We start from the raw sequence: 17,343 nt of genomic DNA on the forward strand, positions 1-17,343 counted from the left end.
TAACTGATAATATAAACTATGTCTTAGAAAAAGCAACTTTAAATGACAGTTTCTTGTCTTGGGGTAGGAGGGTTGAGCCAGCCAGACCCCCCGCGTGGAGACATGCACTTACACATTTATTCACGTTACAAGTCATTTTCTTCACACCAAAGAATTCTCTGTGTGAGTCTAAAGGCACATTCATCAAGGTAAATATACAAAAGCAGAGGTCGATGACTTTGTGACATTAACATCCCGAACACTTTCCAGATCTCTGACATAAGCACTTAAAGCTTAAAGAATCCAACTTAAGTCAGTCAACTCTGTCTCCCCATTTCTGCAGAAAGAACTAAATGCAATTCCTATTCAGTCACAAAGCAGCCTGCCAGGTAAACCAGCTTCAGCTAAGCTTCAAGGTGACCGGTCAGCAGCATTATAAAGAATGCTAAAGACAAATTGGCTTTGTTATTGTCAGGCATGCACCTCAATGTCACCAACAGCGAGGATTATTGTACCATAAATAAGACAGATCTGCATTCACCTTGCATTGTGGAGTTACCAAAGCGTTCTAGCCATGGGTGTTTTCTTTATATGACAACATTTTCCTGTGAGGCATGGACTATTGTTCCGAAGCTCAGCTGCCTTTAAGAAAGTAGATTTTGGTTTCACTATAGATAGCATCTCATTGCTTCACAATAGTGGCCTTCTGTGTCCAATGAATTACTCCAGGTCCTCTCCCTTTGCCATATCATATTACTCTTGCTCCCTTCAAGACATGCAGCCTATTTTTTCATTCCCCACCTATTCCAAAGCTAGTCATGTGACTTGCTTTGACCAACAGAACATGGAGGAATGGACATTATGCAAATTCCAGGGCCTTGGTGCAAAGAAACCATCCAGCATCCTCTCCTGTTACCTTGGAACACAGCCTCCATGTTTAGAAATCCAGGGACACTAGCTGGGGAGACTGGTCATGAAGGATAACAGACCATTCAAAGAGGAGTGCCAGGGGCCTCCCCAGTGGCGCAGCGGGTTGAGTGCAGCACTGTGAAGCTGTCCGCAGCCTCTGCAGCACGAGTTCGATTCCCGGACGGCCAGGGAGAAACCCACATGTTGCGGCAGACCTCTCCTGCCTCGCCCGCTGGTCCCCTCAGCAGTGCTTTCAGTCTGCCTGTTCTGTCTGCCTGTTCTGCTCCCCACCCTGTCTCTGGTGAACCCTCTCACCCTCCTGCGCCTCTGGCCTGTACCCCAGCTATTGTATACATAAAAATTAAATCTTTAAAAAAAATTAAAAAACAAAAAACAAAGAGGAGAGTCAGTTCCAAGACCCCAGGCATGGAGCACCATGTTGGACCCTCCCACCCAGCTTAGTCCAGCCCAGCCCCTAGCTGGATGCAATCACATGAGTCATCCCCATGACACACTGCAAAGCAGATCTTGGCAGAATTCTATTTGAATCTTAAGCCTCTGAATCATGACAATAAAGCCACTGTTCTTATAAGTCACTATGGTTTTTTATGCAATAGATATGCAATGAGACAGCATAATTTCAAAAATGCAATATAATCAGCAGAGGCCAATCATGTTCATCCTTTTTTTAAACAAGAACGTCTCTTACATCAGATCTTTTTATACAGATTTCTATGCCCAGTTAATTGTGGTTTAGACATGTGTATACATTAGAATATTGGGGAACATGACTTTTAAAAGTAAATGGTTTCTTTGTAATACATAAATGTAAAATAGAATATCTTGCAGTCTTAAAGCTCATCTAAAGACAATATGAATGATGAATGTGCTTTTAATCTAATAAAATTGTAGGAAATCTTCTAATGTCTCAAAATGATAGCTTATGATAAGTGTATATTTTACTTGAATTAATTCTTTACAAAATTTCAAGTGCTCTGTGTATAACAAAATGCAGTTATATAAAGGAGTCTGATGGCCCATATTTTATCCAAATAGGAAAGATTTTACATCATTGCAAGGAAAATAAGAAGATAAATAAGTTTTATATAGGCCTTTTAAAAATGAATTTTTCTTATCTGTATGAGGAAGAATTGACTTTAATTCACAGTTTGATTATGTGACTTACCGGTAGATTAATCAGTATTTTTTATTTTAAGTAATCTTTGCATGTGCAAATAGATAATTCCAATCACTTTAACTCATTCAGAACACATACTAAAACTCTGAAATTTACCTCTAATGAAGAAGAAATTCAAGCTACCTCAATGTCATGATCTGTGTGTCTTTCTTCTAGAACAGCCAAGTGAGAGGTCAAATAATGACATCATCTAGATATTCTGACCACATGGGATCAAGTGGTGAGATGTTTAGAATCATTCAGGTATTTGTCATCATATAATCATATACTATGTCATTATGCATTATTCTATAGTATGTACAACATATTTCATTATTTATGTGATGACAAAATATAGAGATAGGGAGGAATGGAATTTTCAAACAAAAAATTTTTTGTGTTTATAACTAAGTGCCTTATAGATATACTATTATTGGCATTATAAAAGGGTAAGTTCTATTTATTTAATATGCAATTAATTTGTGACCCAGAGTGATTCTGCTAAAAAGCCAAACCATGTGTATCTTCTGCTCAAACTCCCCCCATGGCTTCCCTCTCAGTTGAGTAAAAGCTAAAGTCATTTCATCAGGCCTTGTATTTTCTCCTTTTCCCTTACTCCTTCTCTAATCATGCCCAGGTACTTTCTTCTCTTTCACTCATCTCAACCACAAAAGGTTCTCACTGGAACCTCACACAGGTTCCTGCCCCAGGCCCTTTGTACCTGCTAACCTAGCCCCTTTGCCTGGGAAGCCTGTGTATATAAAGGAGTCTGATGACCCACGTGGTTAACTCTTTCAGATCATCTACTCAGTAAGGACTCCCCGGCCACCCATCAAAAATGTTCTCTACTTCACTCCCACTGTCACCAGTATATCACATTCCCATTCTGTGCTTTATCTTGTCTTCTTGGCACTGATTTCTTTGTTGTTTTTCTAGAAAAGTAGATTAACTCCTTCAGGGAAGGATGTTTGTCTTCATTCCAACATCTGCTGTTTCAATCAAAGTGTGCCCATAGCAAGAACTCAGTCCAAAGTTGGATGGATGAACAGAACATGGAGAAACCGTCTCCTGGTTTCTATCAATGACTATCTAGACATTCTGCCGGGCACTGGAGATGCAAAGGTAACTAAGAGACAGTACCTGACCTTGCAGATCTCACAATGGGTGGGAGCTTCATACATGTGACTACTTGGGGCTAAAATGGATTTTGATATTATGTTTATATTATAAACAAAAACGTGGCTCCCATCCTGGGAGGGAGCTGAGTGAATGTACAGCAGCAGTCTTCATGTTTTAGAAGATACTTACCTTTCTTATAAACATTGAAATCAAATTTAAATAAAGGTGTAATTAAGTCTTCACATCCTGGCATGTGCTTCCCTCCATTTGGGTAAAAGTCCAGGTGTCCACAAGCATTAATAGTTCCGGCACCTGCAGTAGGTAAAAGCAGAATGAGTGCTTCTAAGATCCTCCTCTGTGCGCCTGGTAGTTTCTGTTTCTGTTGAAAACTGACCAAGCTCAAAGAAGAAGCGAACGCCGTTCGTATGGATGACATCCACAAAGCTGGCATCTGAGGGGTCCAGCCGGACTTCATTCGGCGTGTTGTGGAAATACGGCCCCGCCGGGTCCAGCCCTGGGAAAGAGACCGAGGTCTATTACATGTCACGTTGCACACAACAGTGTTGCTATTTTGGAAGGATGGATGGTGAAGGTGGGGTGTTCTCCTTTGACATGACTAATGTAGCACAGGTACATAGACAGGGTCTATAAATGCAGCATCTACGTAGATATATTACAATGTCAGGCTCCTATACACAAGTAAGCTTCTGTCTAGATGATGCCAACCAAGTCAGAACAGTTCAAGAGGCTGTTCTGGGGTCTTCATGTGACTCCCACATATATACAATGAAGGTGGTGGACTGCAGACAACCTCAAAAGCAACATTGACAGGCAAGTGTAAGTAAAAATGAAAGATAAGAACCCTTCAGTATGTAAAAATGAATCTCAAAGCAGGACAGTTAAAATGAGAGAATCCTAGCTCTCCACTCAGTCTCACCTTTCCTATGAACTAAAACCAGAAGTCCAGCCACCCTTGGCCTAACTCAGTCCCCCTATGTCCTCAGAACCCAGGGGTCCAGACTCAGCCCATTGTCTCTGTTCAGTTGTCTTGTGAAGTAAAGGTCAGATATCTCAAAGGCTCTAAAATGCCATCACAGTTCACACATTCGCTCATTTACACAAGAGACAATGGATTATCAAGCACTTACAACGCACCGGGAACTGGCTTTGACACTAGAGAAGGGACAAGGCCTGGTCTTGTCTGCAAGGGCTTCATGTTTCACGGGGAGGGCACCTCCATCCAGTGTGCTCAGTGCAGAGATAGGTGAGCACAGGTACTGTGTTCATACAGGAGGACAGGTAACCAGCCTTGGACAATGGGCCACGCCAGGGTAAAGGCAGGTGGGAGCCTCCCGGGGGTGGGAGAGGTGGGGGGTGGTGAAGAGAATACATGGACCCTCCAGGAGGAAGGAGTTTAGCACAAGTGGGGAACTGACTTCTCTGTTTTCAACTGGTTTTATTACACAGCCAACATCATTTTTTGAGTCTCAGTTCCTTTGTTATTCAAGGAACATGATTGTTCAAAAACCACTTAGAAGGAATATTGATCATAACATCCAAATAATATAAATTCTTTGGACCTTCAGAGGACCTCTAAACATTTATTGTTTTCTATTTACTTGATAGGACAATTCAGTTGGCAGGAAAAATTGGAGTTTTATAGTATCTGCCTTTGAAATAAGAATTAAGGTAAACAAAACTTCAGTGAACTTACTGTAACCCAGGTGGGTTTTCATGTATGGTTGGAATGTGGGTCCCCAGGCTGTGTAGATGATTTAAGACTCTATACACAGCTGGGCCCACACATCCTTTCTCCTGGGCTTGAAAACCTAAAGGGGATTTTTGCCAACCAGTGGCACCAAAGTAAGAATGGTGATGTCGGCAGGTTGCGTTGCATTGAGCTGGAATCAGATTGGGATAAGAAAGAGGAAACTTTCCGCAGGAGAAAATTAGTATCTAAGAAGGCTGCGAAGCCAGCGTATTTGAAACTCAAGATGGAATTCTTAACATTTCTAGAAAAAAATCTTAATTTGAAATCAAAATGGTGTGTGTCTGTGTGCGCACATGGATCTAGAAGTTTATTGGTTTAAAACCAGAAAGGTACCTACTGTGCACTGTGTCTGGGGTGGGGGCGGGAGCTCAGAGTTTATTGGAAATAACAGGTGTGTAAATACAACACTGCAATATTTGTATCTATCAACTATGATGGAGGCGTACGCAAGGACAGCACAGAGAATGAGCCGCGCCCAAAGAAGAGGGGGCTGCAGGCGGGCAGCCAACATTGAGGGTGAGAGGGCATGGCCTGCACAAAGGCACAGAAACACAGGAGGACACGATGAAGTGAGAAATGTTCACGAGAGTGAAGACGTCCAAGGCAGTGGACTGCGCCTGCAGTGGCGTGGCAGGGCCTGGACGGGGAGGGCACACTCAGTGCTCATGCAAGGCAGAGCTGGGGGGCAGCCAGATCCAGGCAGGCGAGAGAGGGCCTGCGTTCCAACAGCTGCCAGGGCACAAGGAGGCACAAGGCCAGTGAAGGAGACATGGAACGGGGAGGGCTTACCAGTTATTCGTCCCAGGCCGGGGGTCCTGGACCCAGCTTCCCCAGCCAGGTGTGCTCCCAAGCTGTGGCCAATCAAGTGCACTTTAGCAGGGGAATATCCAAATTTTTCCTGATGGGATTTTTTAAAAAAGGAAAACTGAATAAGTCTTTTGAAAAGAGGTAGATTGACTTAAATAGGCTTACAATGAAAAAGGCATGGACGTGCGTCTCCCTCTTGGGACTGGGGAGGTGACAAGGTGGTCTCGAGACCACCCACATCCATCTGAATGGAGGGAGCATCAGGTGGGTCTGAGGAAAGCTTTGTTTCTGCTCTTCTCCCCATGCTAAGTGGCCTCCCGGTGACCGGGAGCAAGAGAACAGCCCAGAAATGTATCTTGGCTTCTAGTCCATGCCCTTCCAACTGGTCTCCACCACAGGTCACGGGCACCTAGTCCGTGCTGTTGTCTGCCTCACCCACGTCCATTTCCTCCAAGTCAACTCTACCACACAGGTCTGGCATGAATTTGACTTTCAAAATGGGGTGTTAAGAATATTCACAAAGAGATTATGTGCCCCAAAATTCACACACGCAGGCCTTCATGGGAACAAAGGAACAAGCATTTTAGGTGCATCTTCATTTTTAGGCTCTCTTCGTGAAAACAGTAAAAATCAGGCAATTTCCTTCACTTGCATAAATTGGTGATTTGATCAAATGTTCCATCTTTCCAACAGTAATGACAATATTCTGTGCTGCTTTATGAGGAGTATTTCCCCTCATTTACATGTGAATGGCTGCCTCAGAATGGCTCCAGGTCTGGGCCTGAGGGCGCCTTTTCTCTTTGCTGCCATCGTTTTAAGTCTCTGCACTTTCCCACCCTCCTCTCCAGGCTGGTGTCTGAGAGGGCTCTTAGTCGTCCTGCCCTCCATCTTCTCTCCTCCATCAACCGCCTGCTGCCCCCAGGCACCTACCTGCCCTGGGGCCAGTCCCTGCAGGGAAGTGGCCCCATCCCTGTGATGAGGTGACAGGAACTGAGGGCCTGGCGTCTGGGTTACCCCCAGGGCTACACGCTCCTTACTTTTCGCTTCAGTTCAACAAACATCTCCCAGTTTCCTATAAGTCACGCTATTTATTTCCTGGAGCAGGATGGAAGAGCCCACAGCTGAAGGCTCAAGGTTGACAACCACATCTAGGAAAGCTTATCATACTCACTGTTCTCTGAGAACACAAATCTGCTTTCATTCTCTTGACATAAGGACCTTCTCCAAATCCCTCCCTGACAAAGGAGACATGTGGGGGCAGCACAGAGGATCATAGAAAACCTGCTCTGTCCCTTCCTGCCCTTATAATTGGTGTAAGTCGGCCGGATGATCCGATGCAGACGGGTATGGAGCCCTCTGAAGACCTCAGGAGGGACTGAGGAGTAGCAGACGGAGAGCCTGTGACAATGTTGGAGGCGCCATGGCAGCACAGGAGGTGACCAGAGTCCAGGAGCTGTGGGAAGAGCTAAAGACTCTGCAGGAGCACAGGAGGTGGACAAGGTCTGGGAGCTGGGGGACGAGACCTCGAGTGGAGGAGGAGACAGCCCGCGAGGGCCAGCCCGGGACCCCTGAGGCAGCAGAATTGTCAGGGAAGAAGGGACCATGATTGAGAGCTCACCCAGTGCTGGCACAAGGAACAATGGATGGACTTGGACTGACAATCCCACCAGAAGGTGGAGGAACTTTGACAAGGTAATGTTATGTTTTGGGGGCCCTGGGAGAGGATGGTATTGTTTGTACACCCCAGGAGATGGGAATCTGGAGGTGGCCAGTGGGCCTCCGTGGGTACTGCCCAGCAATCCAAGGGCCACAGCCTGGAGAGGCAATGGCCACAGTAGGGGAAGGGGCAGGCATGAGAAGGACCCAAGATTGGCTGAGGGAGGAAGCCCTCACCAAGTTCTTTGCAGCCAGGCAGAGGAAAAGCCAACTTAGAAAGGCAAAAGCTGGTGTTGAGATTGGGAAGCCCTGAGCGGCTGTTAAGCAATTGAAGTATGTTAAAGAAGGCCAGTGAGTCTCTTAAAATCACCAGTGGGTGATGGCCTGCTCACTGTAGAGTGAGGTGAGGAGCTGAGGAATCTGTCCTTAGGGGATGGGTGGGGAACGTGGCTTGTGATGGAGCCCACAGCCCCTAAAACGAGTTGCCTAACTGTGGGTCCTCACCCGTGCACTTAAAAGGGACTTACCCTGCAGGCACACACAAAAGGTTAACAAAGACTTATTTACAAGGGAAAGGGAAATGAGGAAATGAACAACTCAGGGAGAAAAGAGGGAGATAAAGTCTTAAATGCGTCCTACCCGTTCTGCAGACCTGGAATCCAAAATGACCCGCCGAGACCACACCTGCCTGGCCAAGAGCACGAGCCAAGTGCCCCGGACTACCCTAACATGGCTGGTTTTATTTACAAATAGAGAAAATGGCTGCTTAACTCCGCCCTTAGAACCTCGCAACTTCCCTTTGAGGCTCATGGGATTTGTAGTTCCCAGTGTCCTGATGGAGTGGGGGTGGCATCCACAAAGCCTGCATGGAGTTTGCTCAGGACATCTTTCCCCCTAACAAGGGGACCCAAGAGAGGCCACAGGTGGAGCTTGAATCCACGGATCCCCGACCCATGTGCATGTGCAATGGGTTGGCCTGAGTGCAGGTGTCTGTGTGTCTCATTGGTGGCTATGAAAGCCGGGTGTTGGAGTGACTGCAGACAGAAACCCTGAGGGTTGGGTGATTACCCCCAAAGACAAGAATCGCCAATCCAGGAGTGAGCGCATCCTGGGGGTGGATGCAGAGTGTGGCTTGTGGTCGAGACCATAGCCAGAGAAGGCCAGGCAGCCTGACGGCTCCTGGCGTGTGACAGCAGATGCCTGAGTGGTTCCCCCCTCGAATGAGCAGCACCTTCCACAGCAGAAGTGGTGGATTATTGGCTGGTGCCAATAATCGCCTTCTGCCACTAGGTTGGTGCCCTGCTTGGACTTACTTGTGTTCTGTTACATTATTCAGTTGTATACTATTTTCTTTTGTGGGCCGTGGCTGCACTGTTTATATTTGTTAAGGGAAAACTGTATATAACTTGTATATAGACTGTATGGCAGAAAACCCTGAGCAGGTGGATTGTAGGGTAAATGGTTTTCAGCTTTCCTGCCCTCCACCATTAGGCTTGCCCTGTGGCTTGCCCTGCCTGCTGGGGCGCCTGCATTTCTTACATTGTTATAAGTTATGCTGTTGACTTCTGTGGGCCATGGCTGCAGTACAGAGACAGGCAGGAGAAAGAGAGAAGGGGAGAAAGCAAGGCAGAGAAGCCCAGAGTGAAGACTTGCCAGGGGCCCGGGAGGCCTGCTGGCACCCTTGCTGGCCATGTACCTGGTTGCTGCACTACATGTAAAAGCTCAATAAGAGCCTGCGAAAGCGACCAAGGGCTCCAGGACTCCCTTTTACCCGTCTGCTCCGGTCATAGAAAACCTGCTCTGGGCCATCCTGCCACTACAGACCTTCTCAAAACCCTCCCTGACAAAGGAGACGTGTGGGGGCAGCGGTGAGTGGCTCCTTGATTCCTTCCCCAGGCTGTGTCCTAACCGCGTCCCAGGAGAGTCCACAGCGCCTCCCAGGGACCCCACCCCAGGGAGCGCGCTCCTGCCCTTCCCACCCCCTACCTGGGCACCACGCCCTTGCTTGTGGGAACCTTAGCACCTGCAAGAGTGCCAGGTCCTCTGCAGCAGCAGTGGGAGGGGTGCTGAATGGACATGTGATCGCCTTAAAAAGCTGCAGGAGTCACCAGGCTTTAGATTTTACTTCACTGCATTTTACGGCAGGAAATTACTCTACATAATGGTGCAGCATCTGGAGATTCCTAAGTTTTCTCAGGGCATATTCCTTCTGAATAACAACATCTATTTTCTTTCAGAAAATGTGTAGGTTAAGGAGTTGTGCTTGGATTGGCCTAGAGACCTAATTCACTGCCATAGGACACCCTTTCTGGGGAAAAAGGCATTTCACACTCTAAGTAAATAGCATGTGGAAGATGGAAGTTTTTTATATTCATTAAGAACAAGTTTACAGGGGTCTCCCCAGAGGTGCAGCGGGTTGACCACCGTGCTGTGAAGCTGTTCGCAGCCTCTGCAGCACGGGTTCGATTCCCGGCCGGCCAGGGAGCTACCCACATGGCACGGCAGACCTCTCCTGTCTCGCCCGCTGCTCCCCTCAGCAGTGTACTTCGTCAGTCTGCCTGTTCGTCTCCCGGCTCTGTCTCTGGTGAATCCTCTCACCTTCCTGCCCCTCTGTCCTGTATCCCAGCTCTGGTATAAATAAATAAATCTTAAAAAAAACAAAGAACAAGTTTACAGTGTGAAGAAAACTAACTGAGATGGTCCAACACAAGATGGTCCAACACGCTGCCCGAGGCAGTGACCTTGGGTGGAGGCGGAGCCTGAAGGGATACCGCCACCTAGTGGCACGTTGTGCAAACACAGGCACTTTCCCAAGAATTTCCCTTTTCTGGTTAACCAAAAATGCTTATCATTTCACATGCTCAATGCCTGTGTTAGTTAATAAAAAGAACATAAAATTGCCCAACATTATTGGTGTGGTGATGAAAAACCAATTAAATGTACTTTTTAAAAAATCAACTCTCCTTACCGTGAGAACATCAATAAAATAAGCCACCTCAGCACCTGCAACACGGAGATTGTTTACAGCATGGATATATTCCAAGGAACCGTTGATCCAATTTAAATTAATGCAGTTCACATCTTCTGCTTTTAGCAACACCTGGTACGAAGATTAAGAATAAGCATTAAAAAAAAAGAATTAAAGAAAACCAAAGGACCTGAACAATTGATTCCATAATAAGAAATAACACTGGCAAGTATAGAGACTCCCACATGCTGGGTCCTGTCCCGACCCGTTCACATATATTAACATATTTAGTTCTCATTTGCAAATGAGGAAACTGAGGCACAGATATGAATGAACTTGCCCATGATCACAGAGCTAGTAAGTAGAACTATGATGTGATTCACATAGCCTGACCCCCTTACAGTAGATGGCCTGATAAATAATTAATTGCTTACTATGTTAGCAGTCTATTAATCTTGAGTATAAGATAGGGACATTAATTTCATGGAGTGAACATGGAAAAATTTCCCCCTTAAATTAAACAAGAAATTGATTGTACCATTCAATCTTTTGTCAGAGGTGAGAATTTACCAAAGAATAATTAAAATAATATGCTTCCATTATTGTGCAATTCAGAATAAGTGAAAATAACTGGGAAATAGATCATTCACTCGACAGCTTGGAACGAGGGCAATGGAATAACCAAATGGAAGATTTCTATGAATACGCATAGATACCTTGCAAAGTATGCTCACGTTAAACATAAAGCTTTCACACTAGTGTAAAGGGGAGTTTATTCACATCGTACATTGCACATATCTTGTTGCCATTTGCCATCTGTTTTCCACCCAGGTATGTTGATGCGGGTGATCTTGTCTGTTCCAAAGTTTGAGGCTTGGATTGTTAAATAATTAACTGCACTGATCTCCTGTTTCAAATGAAAAGAAATTAAGGTAAAACGATAACTTAAAACCACTTCACATTTAGTGGAATTAGTTTAAATCTTCTCCAAAGCTTTCCATTAAATTTCATTATAACAACCTTCTTTAATATACTTTTACCAAAGGGGTAGTTACTGCTACATATTTGAAAAATGCCAAGAAATGGTTAATACATTCTAAAATGCAATACACAAATATAATCCTGAAGAAATAAAAGTGTTTGGCCTTAGGGTAATGGTGGTAAGACAGCATCAGATACATTTCAATCAGAATTTAGTATGCCTTACTTCCATGTGACACGCATTAGTTGTTAGCGTCATTTAAGAGAATTATCTTTTGTGAGACTTGGAATCCCACTGCAAGGGGGAAATAGTTGTCCACTCCACTTTGTGAGTGAAGAACAGAGGGTAGACTCTCACCTATGATATACAAGAGCATACTAAAAATAATTTCAGTCCTTAAAATTACATTAAATAAGATGACATTAAATATTCTTCTGTATTTCTTGTATTTTGTTGGGTTGTTTTTATAACCAAACCCTCAAAGGCTTTAGAATACTTGAATTTGAGTGATTTTGTTATTAAGAAAAAAAATCAAAAGATGTAAGAATAAGCAATTCTATAGAGGAAAAATCAAATACTTGAATAGGCAAATAGAAAGTCTGACAATGGGGGATGCTATAGCTGGAAAGCATCACATTTAGATACTTACAGAATTCAAATGAAGAGCCTATTAGTAAGTACCTGCATTTAATAGTAATATGCAATTAATCATACAATTTGTTGGCTAGTTAAAGAACATGCAAGACTAAGTGAACGATTATGAGAATCGTAAGTTGGTTTAAGCAGTCATTATAAGATCGCTAACACTCCTATCTATGTGGCAGGGATTGTTCTAAGCACTTTATAGAGAAGCTCATTTAACTCTGATAATACCGAGGTAAGCAGTAATCTTACAAAATTAAAGGAGCACCAGGAGAGGCCAAATCACTTGTCCACAGTACAGTAGCTTAAGAGTCCTGGGGAGGGAGTTCAAACCCACAGGTCTTTCTCTGAAGACCACTGGATTCCCAAGTAGTGATCTGATCATAATGATCTCTACAGAGAGGACCCAGACTGGTGTGGGATTTCCTGAGGCAGGTAATAAAGTCAACTCTATCCAGGCTGCTAGGAAGCACTTCTCTGCTAAATCAAGGAATCCAAGTGGAAAAACATCTGCCCATCTGTGTATCTAAAGGAATCCAACTTCATTCCATCTCCAGCTGGAGCCTCTCAAACACCTACTCTATCCGGTTTCTACACCCCGCCCCCCCCAAAAGAAAACATTTTGGAGAGGGAATTTAATAGATGAGGCTGGCTTTTTTTTTTTTTTTTAGTCTTTCCCTATTGTGAGAATGTTTTGAGGAATTGGAATCTGAAAGTGGGATTCTGACGAGGCTCGTGGGATTCAAACTTCCTCCCTGGCCACAAAAGTCACCGAGGATTTAATAAGGCAGAAAGGGTAGAAAAAACACTTTTGCTCACTTCACATTCAACCTAACATCCCCTCGCAAAATGGCTTCCTAACCTAAAAAATGGGAACCTCCCAACAAAATGGAGGCATCACAAGAAGACAACTTGGATTCTGCCACCATGGGGGGAATATTTAAAAAGAGTGTCAGAAGGAAACAAGTCACACAGAGAAAGGGCAAGTTCAAGTACTCGTGTGTAGCTGGAGCCTTTTCTCTGAACATTCTTTTCCTGGAGAGGTGATGGAGCCCATCTGGTGTGAGGCTGACCCATCCCTCGGCTGTTGTCTTTGAAAACTTTCCCAGGAGATCTCTATTCCAGTAAGTCAACAAGAGTTCCCCTTAGGTATGATCTAGCCTTAACAAAAGCTGGGGGCACAGAAGCCACCTCGATCTGCAGCACATGCATCACTGCATCTGTCATTGTCGGCTCCAGAGTCACACGTGCCTGCAGGAAGTGGGGTGATTTTGCTCCTGCAGGAAGGTAGCTGTGATGACTTGGGACTCCCAGAAGACCAACTTACTGCTTCATGTTTCCTCTGATAGTTCTTCCCTCCAAGAAAAGAGTATGTCGAGAGTACTGTATAGTTCACTTCTGCTTTCTCATAAACACAGGCTTGGAAATCACAATACAGCAGAGGGATAAAGTCTGGGGCGATCCTTGTTTTCAGTGTCACACCTGACTCATCCTCTATCCTCACCATTGTTAAAAATCACCTTGACAGCAAGCCCTCAGGCTTCCATCCATTGCCAACCCAGCACACAGCTGCACATCTGGCTGTCACACATGCCTCTTTCCAAACAGAAGGAAGTAGGGAAGTGGTGAGGGACACTGTTTTTCAGGCTATCGTCATTAGGAAAGTGTTTGGTTTCTGATGTTCTGTTAGTTTTGAGATGCAGCCTTGCCGGAAGACTGGTCTTCACCTTCTGTTTTAGCACCTGTACCTAAGAAGGTGATAAGGTACAAGTGCATGGCCACTGTGCAGAAGGCTAACAATAAAGATCAGTAAGTCCTCTGAGGGCTGAGGGTCAAGACCAGGAGATACAAATAGTCCTATGTGCATAGATACATATATCTGGAAAGTCTAAAGTGGACAAAGTGTCCCAAAATGCTTGCAGTCAACATAGATTCACTTTACATTTTTTTAAACTGTGGTAAAATACACATAACGTAAAAATGACCATTTTAAGTGTATAATTCAGTCACATTCAATCACTATCATTGTTGTGCAACGATCACCGCCATCCCTTTCCAGAACTTTCCTGTTATCCCAAACTGAAACTCTGTCCCTGTTAAATATGAACCCTCCACGACCCCTTCCCCAGCCTCTGGTAACTACTCTTCAATTGCCTGTGTCTATGAATTTGACTATTCTAATTGCTTCATACAACTGGAACCATATAGTGTTTGTCTTTTTATATTTGGTTTATTTAATTTTAAATGTAGGTTTAAGGTTCATCCATGTTGCAGCATCGATGAGAATTTCATTTCTTTGTAAAATTGAGTAATACTCCTCTCTCTCGGACAGCTATAAAAATCAAACTTTTGAGGAATTTTTTTGTGTGTTTCTCCATATCCCCGAATCAGGGCTTTCCCCCCTCATTCTAAAGAGAGGCACCATCTGCAGATGCCCTATTTCAATCAGGTTGTGTTTCCATATGTACGTGTGTGTGGAGAGTGGACAGCTACACATCAGACGATGCTTGCACAGGCCACGGCTGTCTTGTTTGGCGAGGCCGGGGCGGTTGTGACGAGTCTGAAGAAAAGCAAAGCTCAAACACACAGAAGCAAGGGAAGGAAAACTGGGGGTAACCTCGCTCGGGAGTGCTCCTTGCTCCTCCTCTGCTCCCTTGCCCTCCGGCAACCTAAGTAGAGACGCCCACCCTGGCTGACCAGCGGGCTCGCTCTCTGCCCCGGAGATCCCTTCATTGTGTGGGTTTCAATGCTCACGTCCCAGTCAAAGACTTTCCAATGTCCTTTTCCAGCCCTGGCCTGCCCGCGGGTCTGCACGACCAGCATCGCCAACAACCTGCTCAAACCTTTTTGTCTTCCCCTGGACTCTTTCTCTTTCATCCCCAATTTATCTGACAAGAGGATCATTCTTCTTCCTGTCACTCCTATGTGAGATCTCAGGACAATTTATGCTTATTAAGCCCATTTTATTACCACACTCAGGCTCACTCCTCGGGCTCAGGCAAGTTTCCCAGGTCTGGTCCATCTGCACGAGAGCATTCTGCTCAGCACTGTCACATAGAACTTTCTATGGTGGTGGACATAGCCCACGCTTGCACTGTCCAGTGCAGTCGTCGTCAGCCATGGGTGGCTGGTGAGCACTTGAAATGTGGCTGGTGGTTAACGTGACTTTTAACTTCATGTAATTTTGAGAGTGTAGCCAGCGAGCCCCAGTCAGATAGTCAGAACCAGGGGCCTCTGGGGTGCCTCTGGCTCTCCCTGTTGCAGGGAAGAAGGTGCAGCCAGAGCCAATGTCCCCAATCCTCTCCGGTTCCGATTCCCACCCCCCAGGGGAAGGTGGCCCTCACTTATTTCTATTTTATATCACAGACTATAATTCATGCTCTAATAGAGGTATTTATTTACATGTCCTGTTTCTTATAATAAATTGAAGATGCTGTCTTGTTTATCCAATGGAATACATAAGTCACTGATGTTCTTCCACAGTCAACATTTGGAAGGCTCTCAATTACTATATTAACAGAACAATAGATCAGACTTATTCTGTAGGAAACAACATACTCAAAGCAATCTTTATATTTAAATGCTAAGACACGTAAGATAAGAAAAACCAGCTTACAACACTAAAAAGAAATATCTGCCTTTAAAATCAATAGTTCATGAAGAGGCTACTGCATCTATTCTTCCAGATCAATAGTCACGTCCGATTTAATCGAATAAATGTCGCATCAAGTCAGCAAGTTCGCTTACCTGGTAGACTTTGGGGTTCTGTCTCGTGTAGAGCAGAAATCGAGTGTTTATCTTCTCTGGAGACCAGGGTAAACCTGCAAACTGTCTTGATAGAGTCCCAGTCCATGGAAAACCATCTTTAAAGCACCCCACCCTTTCATAACAAACTTCATTTCCTGCAGTGAAAAGACAGCAGGTGTTAGGCCCTTTAGAAAAACTGTTTCCAGCTTGGAGGTTTAGTTGTTGCCAGAAGTGGGGCTATGGAATCCTCTTCCAAGAAGGGAGAGTAAATATTGGGGAGCAATAACACAATCTATGAGGGAAAAGTATGTAGATTTAAAACACCCAAAAGGAGAAAGCATACATTGTACAAAAATTAAAAATGGTGTAAAATATATATATAAAATTTTTAAAAGTAAAAATAAATGTATTAAATTTTTACTATTTAAGCACCATCAGAATGAAAATCTTTGGTCATTTACTTCTGCTTTTCTTTAATTCTCTATACACTGGAAAATCCTTTCATGCATTTCTGGCCATGTGTACATCTGTGGATGAGATCGTCATGTCCCATGCCCACTTTTCTTATGTTTCTTTTTTCCTCTTTATTTGTGAAAACTCTGAATATTAAAGCAATTTGCCCCATTTCAACCAGGTATTTAGAAAAGATACTCTAGTTTTATTTTATAGATTTCACTTCTTGTCCTGTACAAGTCCTGCATTTTATTCAACAAAAGAACAACTTTTCCTTTATGGTTTCAGAGTTTTGTCTTATTTAGAAAGGTCTCCTCATACTAAGATTATTAACAATTTCACTCTTTTTTCATACTTTCATTGCTTCAGTCTTTTACTTTTAAATGTTCATCTATCTGGGATTTCTTTTATCGTCAAGACTAAGATTTTTCATTTAGAATTTTAGTTCCCTGAGCATGAATTTAGACAAGTGAATCATCTTAATGTTTTTCACACCTGTGATTATTTACCTTTATTTATAATCTGTCATCACAGTTTATTTTTTTAATTTGTATTAAGGAATCACCAGAGATTGGTTATATTGTTTACCCCTGTTTTTCTTATGAATAACTTCTATTTTTATTTTTATTAATTAAAATTTTCCTTCAAAATTACTTGCTCTTGGGCCTCCCCGGTGGCGCAGCAGTTGAGCGCTGGGTTGTGAAGCTGCCTGCGGCCTCTGCGGCGCCGGTTCGATCCCCGGCTGCTCCCCGGCCACCAGAGGAGGGTCCCACATGGCGCGCAGACCTCTCCTGCCGCCCGCTGCTCCCCTCAGCAGTGTACTTCGGTCCTTCTGCCTGCTCTGCTCCCCACTCCGGCTCTGGTGAATCCTCTCACCCTCCCGTGCTTCTGACTGTACCCAGTGCATGTATAAACAAAACACACAAATAAATAAATAAATAAATTAAAAAAAAAAACAAAATTACTTGCTCTTTTTCTGGTTTATTCAGTTCTTGAGTCATTATATTTTGATATATTCTGCAATGGAAGTGCTTTATTTCCTCTTTGACCTAAAAGCTCTCTGAAGGAGCATTTGAAATAAAGCATATTTCATACAGTTAGTTTTAATTAGTTAAGAAATTGTATTAATTGGC

General features: G+C 44.0%; 1 protein-coding gene across 1 annotated transcript in view; it reads right to left on the reverse strand.

The window, feature by feature from the left end:
* PNLIPRP3 (pancreatic lipase related protein 3) overlaps positions 1 to 17,343 on the reverse strand; it is a 29,170-nt gene that overhangs the window by 7,670 nt on the left and 4,157 nt on the right. The window contains exons 2-7 of the mRNA XM_037496008.1: positions 15,758 to 15,912; positions 11,174 to 11,293; positions 10,387 to 10,518; positions 5,745 to 5,853; positions 3,579 to 3,698; positions 3,374 to 3,496 (exon numbers count right to left, since the gene is read on the reverse strand). Of these exons, the coding sequence (XP_037351905.1) occupies positions 3,374 to 3,496; positions 3,579 to 3,698; positions 5,745 to 5,853; positions 10,387 to 10,518; positions 11,174 to 11,293; positions 15,758 to 15,912 (759 nt within the window). The remainder of the gene's footprint in view (positions 1 to 3,373; positions 3,497 to 3,578; positions 3,699 to 5,744; positions 5,854 to 10,386; positions 10,519 to 11,173; positions 11,294 to 15,757; positions 15,913 to 17,343) is intronic.

Source organism: Talpa occidentalis, unplaced genomic scaffold, assembly GCF_014898055.3.
Source record: "Talpa occidentalis isolate TD23 unplaced genomic scaffold, MPIMG_talOcc4v2.1 talOcc4.8, whole genome shotgun sequence".
Classification (NCBI taxonomy): Eukaryota; Metazoa; Chordata; class Mammalia; order Eulipotyphla; family Talpidae; genus Talpa; species Talpa occidentalis.